Below are 22,481 nucleotides of genomic sequence, written 5' to 3' on the forward strand. Positions count from 1 at the left end.
TCCCCAGGATATTTACACCAGATATTTCACCTTAGTTACTAGACATTTAAAGCAGCTATGAAACCTTTCCTGTGCAGCCAGATAGAAACATCATTAACAATTATAATTGTTATAACAATTTATAATTGTCTTCTTACACAGAACTAAGTCTCTGCCATGTTGCTACAACTGTATACATGCACTATACAAGAGACTGGTTATGCCAAACTCTTGTACAGTGAATGTATACAGCTGTAGCAGCACAGTGGTGAGTTAGTTCAGTGTAAGAACACTTCTGATGAGTAAGGTTACAATTTAGTCATGGATATTTTTAGTAAAAGTCATGGACAGTGACCTGTCCATGACTTGTACCAAAAGTACCCCTAACTAAATATTAGGTGCTCGGGATGAGGGGGCATTCCACCAGATGCTGCTACTCCAGGCAGGGGGTGGCCCGGGGCCCTGCTGCCACTGCTGCTTTGGCCAGGGGTGGCCAGGGGCCCAGCCACTGCTGCTGCTCCTCTGGGAGGGGAGCAGCCTGGGGCAACCTTGCTGCTCCTGGACCACTGCTCCAGGCAGCACCTGGGACCATTTGCCTGGAGGTGCCTGGGGAGTGGCCAGTATGGCTAGCCCTGGGGCCACCCCAGCTGCTTGGGCAGCCCTGGGGTCAGCCGCACCGGCCGCTGCAGCTGTGGAAATTACAGAGGTTCTGGAGTCACAGAATCCGTGACTTCCATGACCTCTGTGAAAGACACATAGCCTTAATGATGATTATTACAATGGTTAGAAACCCAGGAAAGCAGAAGCCCCGACCTTCCCTCCCCCACATGAGTCCTATACTCACCCCCTCCCAGTAGCCTCTGCCCTCAAAGGAAACCCCCTACTGTCCCTTCCTAGGAGCCCCTGCCTGCCCCCACTCTGCTCCTTACCTCTCCTGGCTGGCTCAAGTCTTCCTTGGAGAAAAGAATTTTAGGATTTTCCCCTCCGTGCCCCATATCCAGCCCTTCTCCCTCCCCCCGGGATCCCCGAAAGGGAGTTGCATCACAACCCGGAGCGCCACCCCTACCACAGCAGCACCACAAGGCCCCCCTTTTGCTGCCCGATCCCATCCCCTTCACTGCAGCTCCCTACCTGGCTGACAAGGAGAACAGACTAGCTTGCCCCCTCCACCCTACCTAAATCCTTTCCCCTCCGTGCTGGCTTGAGGCTTCCCACTGGTCCCCGTTGCCTAGAGGAGTTGTGGTGGTGGTTTTTGGCAGGCAGACCTGAGTGCCAGCTGCACTCCCAGCCATGTGAGATACATGCATGTTAGTGCACATCCAGACCTGATTTCTGTGGGTGCAGTTCAACCCATGGACCCCAGCTAGAGCCCGTGTTGGTGAGATGTTAACTCAGATGTCCAGAGATGGTACTAAAATGTCAATATTATTAACTGTTTCACTGCTCAACAAAGAAAAGAGAGGGACAAACACACTTTATTGTGAGTGACATTTTACTGCCATTACTGGGTGGGCGTCAACAGAATCCAGTAAGACGACTGAATCCTACTGAGGAGAAGCCCAGCCAGAGAAGCCCAACAGAGCCCATAGGTGTATTCAAATTGCACGGAGGGGGAGTTAAGACTGCAGCACCTGGGAGGATGTGTGCGATCATAATTTGAATATCTGCACAATCTACCGAGAGTGATTTCTCATTTGGCATCTCAAGTGGGTGGAGTTTATTTTGTGGGAGGACCTGAGAGTAGCACTGCCTTTTTTTCCTGCCAGTTCAATCCCTGAATATCAGCTAAAGAAATGTGGCTGATCAGAATAAAAGAATTAAGAGAAAAACAGCAATTTACTGCCTGTCTAAAATTAATACCTAAACTATTGCAGGCAAGATGTTCCAAATGCGATGAAGTTTTTTCACTTTAAAACCTGAACAGTACTTCACATTTCTGCTCTTGAATTATCAAATACAGATATCTGATTGTTTTACTAACTGCAGATGGGGTGTGTGTGTGTGTGTTTGTTTTGAGACTTGAGGGGGGGTTGCATTACTTATGAAAGGAAAATACCTTTCTCCTCATTTTACATGTATTAGTAACTATTTTTTATTCATCTTAAATTATCTAAAAATGATCTTGTAAGATAAAAATCAGTAAGCTAACAAAAGATTGCTCTTTTCAGTCTGGTCTCCACTGTCCTATCTCAGATGCTCACATCAATAGAAAAGAAGTAGAAAGGATCAGTCGAGAATGTAGAAACGAAAGTTTCTGGTACAGAGGTAGGTAACTCATGTTAATTCTTATCCTAGTGAGAATCAGCACCTGATGTATTTTTAGCTGAACTACTGCTTAAAATTGTACTGCACGACTTGCCAGTTACTTTAACACTTACATTTATTTGAGAGAAGATTGTTATTAGGGCCTAATTCTGTCATCCTTACTTATGTTAAGTAGTACTTACCATGAAATCAATGGGACTACTTACATAATAAGGTACACTTAATGTAACTAAAAGTGGCAGAATTGTACCCTTAATTGTTAATAGTTAACTATTATTATTTGCTGATGTCACTATTTTTGAAATCTATTATTACTCTCACCCAAGAAAAGAACAGGAGTACTTGTGGCACCTTAAAGACTAACAAATTTATTTTGTTAGTCTTTAAGGTGCCACAAGTACTCTTGTTCTTTTTGCGGATACAGACTAACACGGCTGCTACTCTGAAACCTCTCACCCAAGAGACGCTTTTCATTTTCTTTCACATATATGATCTTGATTTTGATTTTTTTCAAGAAATAAGATTTCTATTTAGTTTCAACAACAAAAACAAAAGTCATTGCAGAGTGAGCGTACAGCTGGCCAGATGGCAACTCTAAATGTGGACATTCTGAATGGAAAAGATTTGAAAAGCTTCTAAGGGTTTCATCATTTAATCAAAGTTCTATCAAGGTCAGATACATTTGAGTTTTGCTGTCTTGAGGGGATAGACTATGATTGGTTGTGCAAGTTTTTGTTGTTATTTATATTTCAGTAGCACAAAAAGGTCACAACCAGGTTGGGCTCCATTGTGGTAGTGCTGTTCAAACATAATAAATGACTGTCATTGCCCCAAAGAGCTTACAGTCTAAGAGCAAATGTAATAGGTGAATGACAAAAGCAATCTGGGCTGGAAAAGACAGGATAATAAATACAAAAAAGATGCACATAATTCTCAGCCAGTCAGTAGTGAGCAAAGTGCTGATTTTTTTTGTTTGCTTCTTTTTTCCAGGTCTTCCCTTGTCTCTAGGAAGCATGCTAATCACTCAAGGGCTAATTTACAATGGTAAATGGGAGATATATGTGTATCATTTTATTTATATTAGAAATGAACCCAAGTCATGCTGATCAGGAATCAGCACTAAATCAGAATTCCCCCAGAGCTTGCTGCTTTTCATATTTGAATGTTCTTCCCACTCAGTGCCATCACTGTTATAATGATTTGATAATTAACTATGCATTGCCACAACTCATTCTGAATAAAAGCTGTATTATCTGGCACTTTATCAACTGGAAAGCTTTATTATCCAGCATTTCTGATCTCTCCCAAAACAAATCTTCAGTCTAGTAACCGAGACTAGTATACTGCCCAGGAGGTTGTGCAATTGCACATTCTGCACTCTACTTTTATGCAAAAGAGGCAGAAGACAAGTAAGCTAGCTGATATCGGGAATTTATTCAAAAAAGCAACTTCTAAGGTGTGTCATAGGGTCATGACAGATTCAGCCTAATCTATTACACCATCTATATCTACAATGATAATTGATGTTGATAATGATGATGCTGAGGCACTGCAAGAGCCTGAAGTGTCTTGTGAATCATCAAAGAAAGATTAACTTATGTTCTGTATAGTTTTAGTGGTAAGTGTATTTTTAGTGATCTGGGTGTATGTCGTGTGCTGCCCATAGTGATATGTAGTGTCAAAAGATAAAGTTTTCTATACAGTAGGTTACCTGTATACACCTAAGTGCTTCAAGAAACCAACCACTCTGCAGTGCAGTACTACTACTGCATTGGTGAATATCTGTATACTGTACTACTGTATTTTGTCTTTTATTCATTTTATTGTATTCTAATTCTTTGAAAATTGGTATTCCATTGGTACCAGAATATTTGATTAACCGGCACCCACCATTCCCCCAACATGCCAGATAACAAAGCTTTTACTGTATTTCCTTTTGAATTCAGACCTTTCCAAATACTAGAGGCCTGAATCTGTCACGCTTATATTCTGTAATCAAGAAGCATCACTGACTTCATTGGGACTACTTGTGAAACAGGGTAGTAGTCTATGCAAGTGAGGGTATCAGAATCTGGCATTGTAGCTCTAAATTCTGGCTTCTAGAAAGCATCGGCAGTGTCTTTATGACTGTATGCCAACATACATAGTGGCTCAATGCAAAGAGGTACTGACCAAATGAGAGGGCAGGGAGATCTTATACAGCTGCTGTGTAATCTGCACAGAGGAGTATCACATTACATTTCTGTAGTGAATCAGTCTGGTTGCACTCTGCATGCCCATGGAGGAGATGCAGACTACTTTCTTGGTTTCTCACCCCTTGGCAGATAACTCTCCCCACATAGTACCTGGATATTTATGCTAAAATGATCAGCAGTGAAGTAATTAAGAATGCCGATTTTAAATATTATGCCTTGACTTATTTGAGATGAATGGGGCATCTTGTACTTCTTTTAGAAACAACTGCTGAATACCTGGCCAAAGTGAAAATAAATGGAGGACTTAATAGGGGTGAGGGGAAAAGAAATCCTCCTCCCCACAATCTAACACTTGGCACAGAGTGATTGCATGGCCTCCCCACTGTGTATACTACCGCTCAGTTGGCTTTAGAAGAAGCTGGGACTTCTGTGCATCCCCTACACTATGTGAATCTACAGTGGTGGATCTACTGGCCACCACTCTATGCTCCCTCTGCCACCAAACTCTTCTGTGTGGAATTTGCCTGCATAGCCTGGCACTGTCACTCCTACTTCCCCCCCATACCCTGCCTCCCACTGACGTCCCACCCCAGAAACACAGTGGTTCCACTGTTTAGGGTCTTCTGTCTCATTGAAGGGGGTCATCACGTAGCCCTCGGAGCTACTGTCACACTCTGTCCGTTTAAATTCTGCAGAAATGGATGGGTCACCAGACAAGTGCTGGTACAAAATACAGTAGACTGGCTCATTCTGACCCCTGCTCCTTTGATTGGCTGAGATTAGATATGGCAGTCACATCACATAGTTGTGATCAGTCATCCTGCTTGGGTATTTTTAACAGGTTCTATACAATGTCCAGAATGGTGGTTGCAACTTGTGAGCTCATGGATGAAGGGGATGTAAACAGGAAAATTGGAGGGATCCACAGGCATTTGGAGGATTATGTGGAAAAATCCTTGTGCTGCATTTTGATTTGCTGTCTCATGATGTCAGCTGAGCATTAACAGATACCAGTACATGATGACATGCTGCTACAAAATTGAGATCAGAAACAAGTCACTATTGTCATATTAGTCAATTTGAGGGGAGAGGGAATTTTGGTGGGGAAGGGTGAGAATCTTTCCATTTTCTCCTCTCTTCCTGAACTACATCTTCTCTCCTCAAAAGCCCAAATGTCAGAGTGACTCCTCCATTCCTATTAAAGAGGATAAACATGACTCTATCTGGTGACAGTTAACACTAGGCTAATCATTGGCAAAAAAGGTCCTAGGAGCTATCTCCCAGCTTGTGCTGACCCAAAGAGCAAGAAATTGAACAAGAGACCTGGACTCCAATTCCCCACATGGCAGCACAAAATATTTTCCCCTGACACTTGTGTGCCACCACACAAATAATTGTATTGGAAATTACCAGAATGCTTTGGGAATGGTGTATTTTCCTAAATCAAAGCTACCATAATTTTAAGTATGCTCTGAGAAATGAGAAAGGCTTGTTGGAAAAAGACCACTTTTGTTGTTACACGATGATGAGTTTCTCAAGTGGATAGGCATTCTTAACTATTGCGTTTTATTTTAGGCTTTCTCTCATCGAACCCAAGATTTGGATCATTACCTAAAATTGCATGTAAGTCAGTACTTTTATTTTAAAAGGACAGAAAAGGTTGAGGGATATTTATTAACAGTAGAATCTGAACTTTCCAAACCTCCACTATCCAGACTTCCTTTGTATGCTAACTGTGTGTCTCCCTGTTCTAATGAATGTCAATTATCCAAACTTCTGCTTATCTGAACCCATAAGGTGTCAGTATAGCAGTCTAGGTAAATAGGATTCTACTAAGTTTAAAAACTAATTTATTAAGTAAAGCTTATTTAATGAAGACTTTTTCAGTAACAGTATATATTCAATTTTTAATTGCCCTATCTGCACTATTATATGATTGCAAGGTCAACCCTCACCATGGATCTGTCAATAACACCATTCTCAGTGGTCTGCTTGTCTGCTTCTTCCACAAGCACCTCTCCCATGCCACCTCATTCTTGTGGGAAAAACTTCCAAATAAAATCTGTACCTCCCCACCTTAGCCTCATTAACTGTCACCTTGCCATAATGCACACAGAATTCTGTCATCTGATCATGGGTAGGCCAATGGTGAGTTTGGGCTGCTGATTGTGCACATAGCTAATCTATGCTACAATATCCTACAATTTTGTTCCCATGTTCTCTCCCTGCTCTCACAACTTTGCTTATTTTATCTGCCTGTTATGTCTAGTCTTTTAGATTATAAACTTTTGTGGGGCAGGTACTGTTGTTTATTACATAACGTACAGCAGTAAGGCCCTGACAATCCTGTATGACTGCCATAACAAGTTCACAATATGGTTAAGTTCTCTAAGTATTACAGCAATATAACTGCTCAAATAAAGAAATTCAGTTTATCCTGCGTGTCTAACTTTGGAACGTTTTGTTAAAAAATGTGTTTGCACAGAAATTGTTTTGTATTGCATTTACATAATGCAACCACGCCATTTAAATGATGTAATCTCATCTGTTTTCAAAAGCTAAGCAGGTTTCATTTGGTGTATACTTGGATGTGAGACTTCCACAGAAAATTCAGCGTGTTGCCAGAAGTAGTTTTTCTTTTTGAATGAGTACTGAACCAGAGCCCAGTGGTATTAAGGAAGCCTGTCTCGTAGGAAGACAAGACTTAAACTGAAGTCCTAGCTATTTGTAGTAATCAAAAATACCATGGGGCATTTTGCAAAGGTAGGGGGGGTCAGCTCTTATGTCTTTGTCAAATTTCACCATGGGCTATTATTACACTCCTCATCTAAATTCCCCCCGAAATTCCAAGTGTATATAGTATTCTTTTTCACATCTAAACTGTTATGCCATGTTGCTGTGTATTCTTAACCAGCTGCAGTGTTTCACTCCACAGATGGTTGCATTTCAGTGATAAGAGAACTAACTACTATTACAGTATAATCTTTGTATATGTTTATAAAGTACTTTGGGATGAAAAAGTCCTACATAAGTGCAATTTACTGTACAAAGGACAAATAATAGTATCTTGAGTTAGGCTCTTGAACTAACAATATTTTGTGATCTGTTTGTACAGTTGCTGGTGCCTTTGGTCTTGCCATTGGGACGATGTCATACATACGAGTATGCCAGAGGAAGTTCCAAAATATAGGAGTTCAGCAATTTGGTCCAGAACATAAAAGGTTTGTCTTGAATATAGATTACTTAATCTTAGATCAAAACATAGTTATTGAAAATAGAATGAAAGAGAGAGGCAGCTACAGCATACATTTAAACCTTTTTGCTTCAGCTCATACGGCACTCTTGAATGCTATACCTAAGGATATATACTGCAGTTATGTAGTTCCAGATTATGTGGTAATTATTAGAAAGATACAAATTAAATTCAATGTAATCTGCATTGTTTGGAAGACATAAATAATCCTGTAATTTAAAGGATTAAATCCTCAGCCTCTCCATATACTAATTAATTATAAAAGATCAACAGTTAGCAATTTACCTTCTATCTGGTGCCATTAAATATCACACCATCTATCCCATCTGTCTGGCCTGTAACTCACCTTTGGAGTCTCCTTTGCTCCATACGTCCAAGATGTACGTATCCAAATACTGCAGCTTTTTCCTGTACCACATCTTCATATCCCTACAGTTCATCATTCTCTGCCATAATCAATGCAGCCTCCTCTTCTCTGGCTTCCTGAACACCCATCCTGTCTCCAGTCAATACAAAATGCAGCTGCTAAGATCATTTTCCTTACCTCAGACCATGTCTTCCCCTCTTTTGAATCTCTCTACTTGCTCCCTGTCCAGCACATCAAGTTCAAGTTTTTTGTCACTGCCTTCAAAGCCCTACACAAATGCTGCTCCCACCCACATCTCATTTTGTATTAACTCCCACCTCCTCCCCTGAGCCAATGATATCTCCCTCAATTTGTCCATGTGTACTACACTGCTCCCCGCATAGGAAATGCATTTCCAAAAGCTCATCCACAAGGCCACCTCTGTATTAAAATTCCTTCTGAAGGCTCACTTATGCTGTGATGCCTCTGTAAATTAGCTGACTGATAATGGGAAATTGGAAGGGTATTTTGAAATAATTTAAAAATCCTAAACCAATATTTTTTTAATAAAATCTTCCCTCTCCCACTTAACCCTCCACCTCCCCCCCCCAAAAACCTGTTGTGTTAATACAACATTGTATTACAAAGATGTGGCCAATTGGGGATCTATATCTCGGTAACCCTTGCCTTTACCCACTGGTCTTGTCTAGATTTTGAGTTTCTTTTATCAGGGATCATGCTTCCTTTTCCTGCATGGAAAACTCTACTATATTTTGGGCACTACTGAAAATAAACAATACATAAGAATAATAAGATTGTTTTGCTGGGGCATTCAGACATCATCCCATTCCATAAGACATCTAGAAGGACTGAAGAACATAAACCAGATGAATGGAAAACAACAAGAGATTCCTTCTATAAAGCCTGTTCAACAAATTACTTCTATAAAAGAATACTTACCAATATACGACACAAAGATGACAGCTGTGTTAGAGAAATATGAGCAAAAATCTTGAATGCTCTATTTTCCTCCTGATTTTAGGCACTGTCATCATACCTGCAAGGAATGCGAAGCAAATTTTGCATCTAATGGATGGGAAAACTCAAAGCCTTCAGCTTCATAATCCCAGGTACACACATTTTAATTTTAAGGAAGCTTTTGATTTTATTCTTTATTTTGAACAGTATTCTAGTTTAAAACACTTGCCACAATACAATATAAACATAAACTTCATGAAATGAAAGCTAATCATTAGGAATTCTATTTATGGTTCTGAAGTTAACCTTGATTCTACATTTTCTCTTTACATACATTTAACATTTCCACTTCTGAGGAACTCCTAATTTAGCTCCAAAATTCTCATACAAACAGCACTATTTTTTTTTAATCCAGCTAGAATTCAGTGGGATTCTCTGGCTAGTTGTAAGTTAGAAGAAAATAAATAAATATTTCTCTTCTAGTTTGAATGCTGGTTTCTGTTCCCAATATCATTTTTTAACTTGAACATTTATGGTCTGATCATTTTTGGTATGTCAAAAATACAGCTAAAATATTGATGTTTTAAGAACATGAACAGTAAATAATGCCCTTACTATTTGCATGTAATACTATACTCTAGCTCATACAGAAAGTATGGGTTTGATGCAGAAATTATTGGGTGAGGCTCTTTGGCCTGAGTTATACAGGAAGTCAGGCTAGATGATCATAAAGGGTTCCCTCTCTCTTTAAAATCTCTGTGAATGACATTGAGAGGGATATCTTAGCAGACCCTGTTCATTGACCCAAAACTGTGTGATTTTGATGGATTTTGTCAGTGCATGGTATTCACAATGAAATGTGTTGATGTAATGTTGTATTATCATTGAAGAAGACATTAGGATAAAGTGTGGTATCATTAGAGTGTTCCATCTGGTCTTGAATAGTCTGGAGGATTTTTTTTTTTAACACCTATGGCCTTTTTTAGTGGCTACAGTAGTTAGCCAGTGGAGTAAGTAAACAGTGAGGCCTCATTTGAACCTAGCCTACATGATTATTGCACTCCAAATCTGCAGTAATATAGGGAAAAGGTAAGATTCTCAAAAGCACCAAACTGACTTGAAAACCAATGGGACTTAGGTGCCTAAGTCAATAAGTGTTTTTGAGAATTTTGCCCCAAATCTTGCTTGCCTCACTCACATATTATTATTTCCATTGACTTAAAATAAAGAGGCCATAGTATGTTTAATTAAAGATTGCCATTTATTCACTGACAAGTTGTTTGAGTCAAGTTGAGAGCAGGAGTTGGTGCATATTTTAGTTTGCTTACTCTATTGGCCTGGCAAAGACTGAGTTTGTTAACCCCTGGATCCAAACGCAAAGGCCATCTCCTTTCTCAAGCTTTTGACAAAGGGATTATTGTGAGCTGTGTTGTTTAATACACACGTACTGGCTAGCTTTGAAAACTATGTTTTACATGTACCCAGAGTCAGTTCTGATAGAAGAACTTTGAAATTTAGAAAAAATGTTAAGCAGGTTTTTTTTATACAATTAAACATAAAAAAATTGAGATTAGAGACTGACTGAACATTTCAATTAGAATACACAAAGTATTGTGTTGTTTTATGATCACTTCTTTTCTTTTTTAAATATGTACAGTCAATGAGCTAAAAGTGTGATAGTTGGTGGATATTGCTTTTCCATCATGCACCAACTTCCCCCTCAGATTACATCTAATTAAAATTATTGTACTGCACACAAATTCAGGGCCAAATTCTTACCTCAGAGACTTGTGCAGAACTCCCTCTGAAGTCACCAGATGCACATGTACATCTGAGGAGAACTTAGCTCTCAGCTCAGTATTTTTTATAAAATGGTTTTTTTTGTTTGTTTGTTTCAGATCACGTCTCTTCTTTTTAAGAAGTTACTTCATATCTTGATATCTGAATTGTAGAACTGACAAAGATGACAAAATACTGCAGAAAAAGTCTCTTCCTTCAATAGCTTATTCTGGACAGAAGAAATTAAGCCTACAGTCAGATGTAAACCAATACGCTGTGAGGATTGGGCTAATTTTAAAAAAGTTTGCCTATATAATAAATGCTAATTTCTAGTAATGCAGTTTCTATTTTTTTCTGTTGATATCACACCCCAGTATGTTTCTTTTTTCCTTAGATTCATTTTAGCTCTTGGCACTGAAAACTAAGATATTGCAATTCTTGTAAGTGGCAATGAGCTGATCTCAGTGCAACCTGCAAAAGGCCATAATTGGAAGTATTTGTCTCCTGCATGAAAGAAAAAGAATGCAAGAGTATTTAAATGACATTGCACTGCTAAGCAGCCCACCAAGCCCCCTATACTGTGATCAGTTTTGCATAACTCTTTGTACTGAGCAAGGACTCCCATGTATCACCATTCTTGACCATAGGTATCCTCTGGGTACTATTAGAAAGAATCCCATTGACTGCAGTGGGCTTTGACTCTGGACTTAAGAGAGGAGAGTGACATTTTATTTATGCCTGTCTATGCAAATCTCTTTGGAAGACGTTCTGAACATTATTCCCAAATAGACAACTTAATACAAAGAAGTTTTCTTTCTCAAAACATGAACATTGGGGAAAGAACTGAAAGCGAGCTCAGAATCCAGTCTTTAATCAGGAACAAAGGGAAGTCAGGATTTAGTTTCTTTAATAAGAAAAAAATATATCTAGGAAGCAGCCTAAGATAAAACTTCCTTGGCATTGACTGTCTGTTACCTTTTCACAGAAATGGGACCTCATGGTCCAGCTGCATTATACCCCCAATCCAGTGCTGGCCCCCCACAGACACCCCAGTTGCATATGCACACCTTTCCCAGCATTCCACCTTGTGAGTACTCTGGCTTTACAGTTCATCTCTTCAGGGGCATGCAGTAGTGAAAGCAGGCAGATACACAGGCTCTGCAGAATATTCTAAAGCCAGATCTGGACAAAACAATAAATCACCTGGACACATTTTCCTCCCTCAGGTTCCTCTTCACACTTGAACATTCTTCAGGTTTAGGTCAGAGCCACAAAGGAGTCCAGATCGCCACGTACACATGGCTTCTCCTCCAAATCATGGAGCCCCTCTTTTCTGCAGGCCACCTCTTTCTTCCTCGGTTTTATAGTTAAAAATTGCCCTGTTGCTACAAAACAGGCCCTTCTATTCCTCTCTCCTGCCCAAGCTTCCTTGGTGTCTGAGTCCCCTGCGTTTCCTCAAGAAATCAAAACTCATGAATTGGATCCCAAAAAACACTGTGAGATTTAAAAAAAACAACCCTCCCCCCCATTGTATTGTGCTTTTTGGTCCCTCTTGATTTTTTGAGAAAGTGTGTGTGTCTGCGCGTGAGTGAGAGAGAGTGGTACTCACTCCTACATTTATTGGGTAAAGTGATCTTGGCCCCTGAGGAAGAAGCGCTCTCTCACATCTGCCCATCCTTTGCCCCCACCAGTTCGCTCCACAAAGCCCCCACAACCATCAGTTCAGCCCCTCCCACCTCTACCCCTCCTGGAGTTCTTCACACCCCTTCCCAGGCCCAAGGAAGCTGCATTTTGGGGCTTTTCCATTCTCCCTTCCTGTCAGACCACCTGGGTAGAACTGTACTCCCAGCTCAGGCACCCTCCTTAGCACTGGAGCCTTTAAGGTCAACATCTTTTTTTGTTCTATAGCTTCTTCCAAACATGCAGGGATAATACACATGAGGGATGCTGTCAGCTCATGGTTGACTCACTGCACATTGATGATTGAGTGATACAACAATTTCATAAAACTAACTAGAATTCATAAGTTGTACACAGATTCCCCAAATCATCACAAGCTACAGGGAGTTTCGCAAGGGAGTTCTCCAGGTGAAGGAGGAGCTAATACAGCATCTGTGGGGTAAGTGACTGTCTGTAGTGTGTGTTTGTTTGTGTTTGGGGGTTACTTGCTGTGTGCTGAGCTTGTGTTTGTCAGTCTGTTTGTTTGGTTGTTTGAGGGACCGTGTGCTCTGGCTGGCAGTTGGAGGCAGGTTTGAAAGCTCGAAGCCTCTGGTAATTGGCTGAGCCTTAATCAGTGGGCGGGGCATTCACTCTGGCCAGGGCTTTATAAAGCCGCGCACAAAAGACCAGGGGCTGCTAACAGGGAGTTTCGCAAGGGAGTTTAGAAGGGGAGTGGGAAGGGAGTGGGAGTCCCTCGCCAGCCATAACCCCTTCCCAGTGCCCCCCCCCCAAAACCCTAAAACCTGTAAACCAAACCACATTCCAAAACTCCTTTCTGTAAACCACCCTTCCACTAACTAGGAGACAATGCAGGCAGAAGCCCAGCAGCAGGGTGGGGGCTATCCAGTTTATTGCGCCGAGTGTAGCATGTATGATTACCTGCCCTGTGGGCGGGTGGCGTATGTGTGCAGTCGGTGCAAGGAGCTCCTGGCCCTCAGAGACCATGTACGGACTTTGGAGGCCAGGGTGGCGGAACTGGAGGAGCTAAGAGAGGCAGAGAGGTATGTTGATGAGGCTTTCCGGGACACTGTAGAATTGTCCCACATCCGCTCAGACAGCTCCTGTGCTGTTGAGGAGGAAGAAAGGCCTAGGGAAGCAGAGCAGTCAATGGGAGCAGAGGGAAAACCTTCCCATAGTTGGGACCCTCCTTCCAGATGGTGCTGGGGTTGCCTCTCGCACTGAGGTTGCCTCTCCGGGGGAGGAAACTCCAGTTTCTAGGAAAAGGCAGGTGTTAGTAATGGGAGATTCGATTATTAGAAATGTAGATAGCTGGGTCTGTGATGACCGGGAGAACCGTATGGTGACTTGCCTGCCTGGTGCGAAGGTTGCAGATCTCTCGAGGCATCTAGATAGACTTATGTGTAGTGCTGGGGAGGAGCCGGTGGTCGTGGTACATGTAGGTATCAATGACATAGGGAAGGGTAGGAGAGATGTCCTGGAAGCCAAATTTAGGCTGCTAGGGAAGAGACTGAAATCCAGGACCTCTATGGTGGCATTTTCAGAAATGCTCCCAGTTCCACGCGCAGGGCCAGGTAGGCAGGCAGAGCTTCAGAGTCTCAATGTGTGGATGAGACGATGGTGTAGAGAGGAGGGGTTCACGTTCATTAGGAACTGGGGAAACTTCTGGGATGGGAGGAGCCTATACAGGAGAGATGGGCTCCACCTAAACCAAAGTGGAACCAGACTGCTGGCACTAAACATTAAAAAGGTTGTAGAGCAGTTTTTAAACTAGGAGATGGGGGAAAGCTGACTGCTGCAGAGGAGCGTGTGGATCGGACACAGACTTCTCTTAGGGGAGAGTCTGATGATAGAGAATCTCCAGGTTATAGTCAGGAGCAGAGGACGGAAGAGGATAATGTAAGGGCCGGATCAGATGATAAACAGTCACATAAAAAAGAATCTGGCACATCAGAAAAGGGCAGACAAATAAACAGGGACAAGTTTTTAAAGTGCTTGTACACAAATGCTAGAAGTCTAAATAATAAGATGGGTGAACTAGAGTGCCTTGTGATAAAGGAGGATATAGATATAATAGGCATCACAGAAACCTGGTGGACTGAGAGCAACCAATGGGACACAATCATTCCGGGGTACAAAATATATTGGAAGGACAGAACAGGTCGTGCAGGGGGAGGAGTGGCACTATATGTGAAAGAAAGTGTAGATTCAAATGAAGTAAAAATCGTAAGCGAATCCACATGTTCCATAGAGTCTCTATGGATAGAAATTTCATGCTCTAGTAAAAATATAACATTAGGGATCTATTATCGACCACCTGACCAGGACACTAATAGTGATGATGAAATGCTAAGGGAAATTAGAGAGGCTATCAAAATTAAGAACACAATAATAGTGGGGGATTTCAATTATCCCCATATTGACTGGGAACATTTCACTTCAGGACGAAATGCAGAGATAAAATTTCTCGATACTTTAAATGACTGCTTCATGGAGCAGCTGGTACGGGAACCCACAAGGGGAGAGGCAACTTTAGATTTAATCCTGAGTGGAGCGCAGGAGCTGGTCCAAGAGGTAACTATAGCAGGACCGCTTGGAAATAGTGACCATAATACAATAGCATTCAACATCCCTGTGGTGGGAAGAACACAACTGCCCAACACTATGGCATTTAATTTCAAAAGGGGGAACTATACAAAAATGAGGGGTTAGTTAGACAAAAGTTAAAAGGTACAGTGACTAAAGTGAAATCCCTGCAAGTTGCATGGGCCCTTTTTAAAGACACCATAATAGAGGCCCAACTTCAATGTATACCCCAAATTAAGAAAAACAGTAAAAGAACTAAAAAAGAGCCACCGTGGCTTAACAACCATGTAAAAGAAGCAGTGAGAGATAAAAAGACTTCCTTTAAAAAGTGGAAGTCAAATCCTAGTGAGGCAAATAGAAAGGAGCATAAACACTGCCAAATTAAGTGCAAGAGTGTAATAAGAAAAGCCAAAGAGGAGTTTGAAGAACGGCTAGCCAAAAACTCCAAAGGTAATAACAAAATGTTTTTTAAGTACATCAGAAGCAGGAAGCCTGCTAAACAACCAGTGGGGCCCCTTGATGATCAAAATACAAAAGGAGCACTTAAAGACGATAAAGTCATTGCGGAGAAACTAAATGGATTCTTTGCTTCAGTCTTCACGGCTGAGGATGTTAGGGAGATTCCCAAACCTGAGCTGGCTTTTGTAGGTGACAAATCTGAGGAACTGTCACAGATTGAAGTGTCACTAGAGGAGGTTTTGGAATTAATTGATAAACTCAACATTAACAAGTCACCAGGACCAGATGGCATTCACCCAAGAGTTCTGAAAGAACTCAAATGTGAAGTTGCGGAACTATTAACTAAGGTTTGTAACCTGTCCTTTAAATCGGCTTCGGTACCCAATGACTGGAAGTTAGCTAATGTAACGCCAATATTTTAAAAGGGCTCTAGGGGTGATCCCGGCAATTACAGACCGGTAAGTCTAACGTCGGTACCGGGCAAATTAGTTGAAACAATAGTAAAGAATAAAATTGTCAGACACATAGAAAAACAAACTCTTGAGCAATAGTCAACATGGTTTCTGTAAAGGGAAATCGTGTCTTACTAATCTATTAGAATTCTTTGAAGGGGTCAACAAACATGTGGACAAGGGGGATCCGGTGGACATAGTGTACTTGAATTTCCAGAAAGCCTTTGACAAGGTCCCTCACCAAAGGCTCTTACGTAAATTAAGCTGTCATGGGATAAAAGGGAAGGTCCTTTCATGGATTGAGAACTGGTTAAAGGACAGGGAACGAAGGGTAGGAATTAATGGTAAATTCTCAGAATGGAGAGGGGTAACTAGTGGTGTTCCCCAAGGGTCAGTCCTAGGACCAATCCTATTCAATTTATTCATAAATGATCTGGAGAAAGGGGTAAACAGTGAGGTGGCCAAGTTTGCAGATGATACTAAACTTCTCAAGATAGTTAAGACCAAAGCAGATTGTGAAGAACTTCAAAAAGATCTCACAAAACTAAGTGATTGGGCAACAAAATGGCAAATGAAATTTAATGTGGATAAATGTAAAGTAATGCACATTGGAAAAAATAACCCCAACTATACATACAACATGATGGGGGCTAATTTAGCTACAACGAGTCAGGAAAAAGATCTTGGCGTCATCGTAGATAGTTCTCTGAAGATGTCCACGCAGTGTGCAGAGGCGGTCAAAAAAGCAAACAGGATGTTAGGAATCATTAAAAAGGGGATAGAGAATAAGACTGAGAATATATTATTGCCCTTATATAAATCCATGGTACGCCCACATCTCGAATACTGTGTACAGATGTGGTCTCCTCACCTCAAAAAAGATATTCTAGCACTAGAAAAGGTTCAGAAAAGGGCAACTAAAATAAGGGGTTTAGAGAGGGTCCCATATGAGGAAAGATTAAAGAGGCTAGGACTCTTCAGCTTGGAAAAGAGAAGACTAAGGGAGGACATGATAGAGGTATATAAAATCATGAGTGATGTTGAGAAAGTGGACAAGGAAAAGTTATTTACTTATTCCCATAATACAAGAACTAGGGGTCACCAAATGAAATTAATAGGCAGCAGGTTTAAACCAAATAAAAGGAAGTTCTTCTTCACGCAGCACACAGTCAACTTGTGGAACTCCTTACCTGAGGAGGTTGTGAAGGCTAGGACTATAACAATGTTTAAAAGGGGACTGGATAAATTCATGGTGGCTAAGTCCATAAATGGCTATTAGCCAGAATGGGTAAGAATGGTGTCCCTAGCCTCTGTTCGTCAGAGGATGGAGATGGATGGCAGGAGAGAGATCACTTGATCATTGCCTGTTAGGTTCACTCCCTCTGGGGCACCTGGCATTGGCCACTGTCAGTAGACAGATACTGGGCTAGATGGACTTTTGGTCTGACCCGGTACGGCCTTTCTTATGTTCTTACTATTATGAACTCTAATTTGAACTCTAACACCTACATTTGAAGAGTTTTTGTTGACCAACTCCCACTAAAATAGTCAGATGTTACGCTACAGCTTGGAAAACGTAAGGTTAAAAGTCTTGAAAATGAAATATAACAAGTTCAATTAATGAACTTAGTGAGAGTAGTGAAAAAATCTCATATGCAAACTGCAGATGATTCAGAATTACTTAGTAAATAAATCTAACTTTTTTCAGACTAAAATACAGTATCACCATTACTATATTTATTAAATGTGAAAGGAAAAAAAACCCAAGTTGGAGCAGGGGAATGTTTTCAGTTGTCTTCAACCTCAGAATGATTTTCTGAAAGATTAATGTGTTTGCGGATCAGATACTGGAACCGCTGATAGTTTTCTAATTAAAGAAAGAGGATCGTCTGTTTTTATTCTAGACACATTCTTATACCGTGCTTATTACTGTAGCATTTGAGCACCTTCCCATAGTGCATTAAGTGACATTACTAACATCTCATGTTTTTTTATCTCAATTTCTACCCAGCAAGCATGTGCAATGGAGTGTCTTGTTTTGGTAGGATGGTTTTTTTTTTAAACAAACATGTTGCTATGTGCTTATGTTAGAGAAGATATGGTCAAAGAAATGCGCTTTGCACTTGGAGCAAGAACTGGTGAAGTTTGTGATGGTCCGTAGTTCTTGGGGAAGTTCATTCCACAGTCTCAGATTATCCCTGAAAAAGCTTGTCTTCCACCCCCGGCAATTAACTTTATTCTGCTTGTAGAGAGTTTGATATTACTATTCACCAAATGTGTCCACTGAGGTACCAGTAGGCAGCTATACAGGTTAGCACATGGGCAGCTTCAGGTATCTTATAGTAAGTAACGAATGGTTTTTCTACCTTTTTCTATATGCACATTTCAGTAATAATACTTCATTTACTACAGCTGGATGTTAGGTCTCAGCATAGTCTGCTATGACTAAACTGATACAAGCCCTAACTTGTCTAATGTTAAATGCTGGATTATCATACATGCATGTGCATTATAAACCTTATCCTGAGGCAAATGCTTGTGGTTTAACCACTCCCATGACATTTATTAACTCTGTAAAATCAAGTCAACTATAATATCTTCTGTAATTGCCTTATGCCTATTCTATGCACAAAGCTGCACACAGCCCTGTCCAGCAAGAGGCTTCATACAACCCCTCTTAAACAGTTGCCAGCTCTAGAAAGACACCTGGCAATTGACAGCTTGCTCTCTCTCAGCAGTCTATTTTTCCTTGCTTAGCATCTATTCCTTCCCTATCCATAGCATGGGCTTGCATAGTATGACTGCTGCCTAAGGCATCCATTGAGGAGTTCCTTCTGCTTCACTTGCTGCACTACTGGCATGGCAATGGCTTTGTCTGTACAACAGTTAGCAGCCAGTGGAGTGTCTGGTATGCAGAGGTGCAAGGGACCTATGAAGAGGAATGAACTCAAGGCTCCATAAAGTATAGGGCAAGCCCTAAATACCATCTGTGGTACACAACAGCAGGCCCACTGCTATATAAACTGAAGCAAAGCACGACCTGTATTGTATCCAAAGGATTGTCTTGTACTTCTAGCCCAGTTAGAAAATAGGAATGTCTCTTGCTGTCAGTGAAGTGTTAATAACTGGAGTGCATTGATGTTAATCTAATATGAACAGCAGGGACACCAAGTTCACCACTGGTGTAAGTTTTAGTGTGAATTACATTTTTTTTAAATAAAGAGACCTGCAATCCAATAAGATTGAGATTACTGTGAGCATTCTATTTCAAATGCAGGAAGTAATTAAACAGTACACCACACTATATTTCCAAGTTTGGGTCATTATTGCATTATATTTTTGCAGAGCTGATTTTTTAGCTCCATCTACAGGTTTTTAAAAAAAAAATGCACTACAAGTACACAGATCCACTGAAAAAAGCATGAGTGAGGAGGATATGTACACTGTACAATGCAGGGAATATATTTTAAAATATCTTTCATTTACTGCAGTACAGGATTAGAAAAATCACCCAAGCAAGGGCCTTTGTTGTTTTTATCTTTTAGAAAACTGTCTATCATTCAACAGGAGGTAACAATTTGTGTGTGGATTTTAACATACTTTCTAGAGTATGGTGCATGTAAAAATGGTACAAATTTAAAACAAATTTAAAAATTTTGTTCCATTCTGAAAATGTGTTCGAACAAATTTATAGAAATAGGAAAAGTAGTGGACATCAAAAACAAGATGGATATTTGTAAGTAATGGATAAACTGAGAATTGATTTATGAGCATTAGTATTCAATAATAATTTAAATGTCCACATTTACTATTTCATTCATGGCTGATCAAATCACACAAGAAAGGAAATGGACACTCATAATATGAAAGTCTGTCTAATCTGTTGAGCATGAAATCTTACCTTGGTACCAAGAATGGGTGAAGCCTGGGTACTAAGCAAAGTTTGAGTACACCAGCAGTCCCCACATTGGATTCCTGGAGCCAAACAAGCCATGGGGCCATCTGAGCCTCACAGAGGGGAAGCCAAGCTTGCAAAGCCCAGCAGGAAGGTAAACTGTATGAAGAGAGTGCCAACCGTGAGAAATCCAGCATCCAGAAGGGTATCTGAGCCCCACTAAGGGGAAGCTAAGGGCTTGTCTACATTACCCACTGTATCGATAGGCAGCGATCAATCCAGCAGGGGTCGATTTATCGCATCTAGTGAAGATGTGATAAATTGACCGCCGAGCACTCTCCCATCAACTCCAGAACTCCACCGGAGCGAGAGGCGCAGGCAGAGTTGATGGGGGAGCGTCAGCCTTCGACTTACCACAGTGAAGACACCGCAGTGAGTAGATCAAAGTACATCGACTTAGAGATCCCCTCTCACTCCTCCCCCCACAGTGTAGACCAGGCCTAAGACAATGATCACACTTTGATCACACAGGATCATACTTTGAACATCTGCACAATATACTGTGACATCTTATTTTTGCATCTCAAGTGGGCAGTGTGATTTATGGGTGCAACTTGGAATAGTACCCACAATTCTCCAGTCCCCCACAATTCAGCCCCTACCTGGGCTTTCTTTGAATGAGCAGCAGGAATTATTTTCTTTTGGGATGATCTGTTGTTTAACTGGGTTCCAAACAGATCCATGTAATATGAATGAACATTTGCTGAAAGCAATTACTGAAGAATTAGACTGTTTGCTTATTTTGGATTATGAATCTTGCTGTTGATTTTGGAAGACAGCATTGTAAACTCAATTCTCCAAATATCTGCAATACAGAAGCAACTGACATTGTAACTTTTAATGAGGCTGTAACAAATGCGAAGGAGCAAAGCCAAATGCTCACAATGCATGTCAATAGCCCTCAGTTTCAGGCCACTACCTTTTATTTTTTAATAATCTGGCCTTGCAACTTAAAAATTGTAAAGATTTTAAGAATTAGGGAAGTCAATTTTAAACATTTCCAAGAAGGTTAATCTATAATTAATAACAGGGCCGTCAAGCAATTAAAAATATTAATCGTGATTAACTGCATGATTAAAAAGATTAATCACAATGAATTGCGCTGTTAAATAATAAAATACCATTTATTTAAATATTTTGGCTGTTTTCTACATTTTCAAATATATTGATTTCGATTACAACAGAATACAAAGTATACAGTGCTCACTTTATATTTATTTTTGATTACAAGTATTTGCACTGTAAAAAACAAAAGAAATAGTATTTTTCGATTCACTTAATACAAGTACTGTAGTGCAATCTCTTTATCATGAAAGGTGAACTTATAAATGTAGAATTATGTAAAACAACTGCATTCAAAAATAAAACGATTTAAAATTTTAGACACTGCAAGTCCACTCAGTCCTACTTCTTGTTCAGCCAATTGTGCAGACAAACAAGTTTGTTTACATTTGCAGGAGATAATGCTGCCCAGTTCTTGTTTACAATGTCACCTGAAAGTGAAAACAGGCATTCTCATGGTACTGTTGTAGCCGGTGTTGTTAGATATTTACGTGCCAGATGTGCTAAAGATTCATCTGTCCCTTCATGCTTCAACCACCATTCCAGGGGACATGCATCCATGCTGACAACAGGTTCTGCTCAATAACACATGGACCAACACATGTTCATTTTCATTATAAGAGTCAGATGCCACCAGCAGAAGGTTGATTTTCTTCTTTGGTGGTTCGGGTTCTGTAGTTTCCACATCAGACTGTTGCTATTTTAAGACTCTGAAAGCATGCTCCACACCTCATCCCTCTCAGATTTTGGAAGGCACTTCAGATTCTTAAACCTTGGATCAAGTGCTGTAGCTATCCTTAGAAATCTCACATTTGTAACTTCTTTGCATTTTGTCAAATCTGCAGTGAAAGTCTTCTTAAAATGAACATGTGTTGGATCATCATCCAAAACTGCTGTAACAGGAAATATATGGCAGAATGTGGGTAAAACGGAGCACTGGACATACGAATCTCCCCCAAGGAGTTCAGTCACAAATTTAATTAATGCTTTTTTTTTTTAAATGAGCATCATCAGCATGGAAGTATGTCCTCTGGAATGGTGGCTGAAGCATGAAGGGGCATACGAATGTTTAGCATATATGGCACTTAAGTACCTTGCAGTGCTACATGCTTCATGGCTACAACAGTGCCATGAAAATACCTGTTCTCCCTTTCTGGTGACATTGTAAATAAGAAGAGGGCAGCATTATCTCCTGTAAATGTAAACAAACTTGTTTGTCTTAGCAATTGGCTGAACAAGTAGGACTTGTAGACTCTGAAGTTTTACATTGTTTTGTTTTTGAGTGCAGTTATGTAACAAAAATAAATCTACATTTGTAAGTTGCACTTACACAAAGCGATTGCACTACTGCACTTGTATGTGGTGAACTGAAAAATATTTATTTTTATATATATTAATATAATAATTATTAAAACTATATTTTATTATTTTAACAGTGCAAATATTTGTAATAAAAATATACACTTTGATTTCAATTACAACACGGAATACAGTA

At 40.4% G+C, this 22,481-nt stretch overlaps 1 protein-coding gene across 9 annotated transcripts in view; it reads left to right on the forward strand.

The window, feature by feature from the left end:
• OCIAD2 (OCIA domain containing 2) overlaps window positions 1–11,131 on the forward strand; it is a 31,798-nt gene extending 20,667 nt beyond the window's left edge. For all 9 annotated transcript variants that reach the window (XM_045018900.1, XM_045018902.1, XM_045018893.1 and 6 more), the window contains 6 exons: window positions 2,148–2,244; window positions 3,235–3,288; window positions 6,015–6,062; window positions 7,555–7,660; window positions 9,081–9,168; window positions 10,915–11,131. In XM_045018900.1, coding sequence (XP_044874835.1) covers window positions 2,148–2,244; window positions 3,235–3,288; window positions 6,015–6,062; window positions 7,555–7,660; window positions 9,081–9,162 — 387 coding nt within the window. In that variant the 3' untranslated portion in view covers window positions 9,163–9,168; window positions 10,915–11,131. The remainder of the gene's footprint in view (window positions 1–2,147; window positions 2,245–3,234; window positions 3,289–6,014; window positions 6,063–7,554; window positions 7,661–9,080; window positions 9,169–10,914) is intronic.
• The last annotated feature ends 11,350 nt before the right edge of the window (window positions 11,132–22,481 follow it).

This window comes from Mauremys mutica, chromosome 5, assembly GCF_020497125.1.
Source record: "Mauremys mutica isolate MM-2020 ecotype Southern chromosome 5, ASM2049712v1, whole genome shotgun sequence".
Classification (NCBI taxonomy): domain Eukaryota; kingdom Metazoa; phylum Chordata; order Testudines; family Geoemydidae; genus Mauremys; species Mauremys mutica.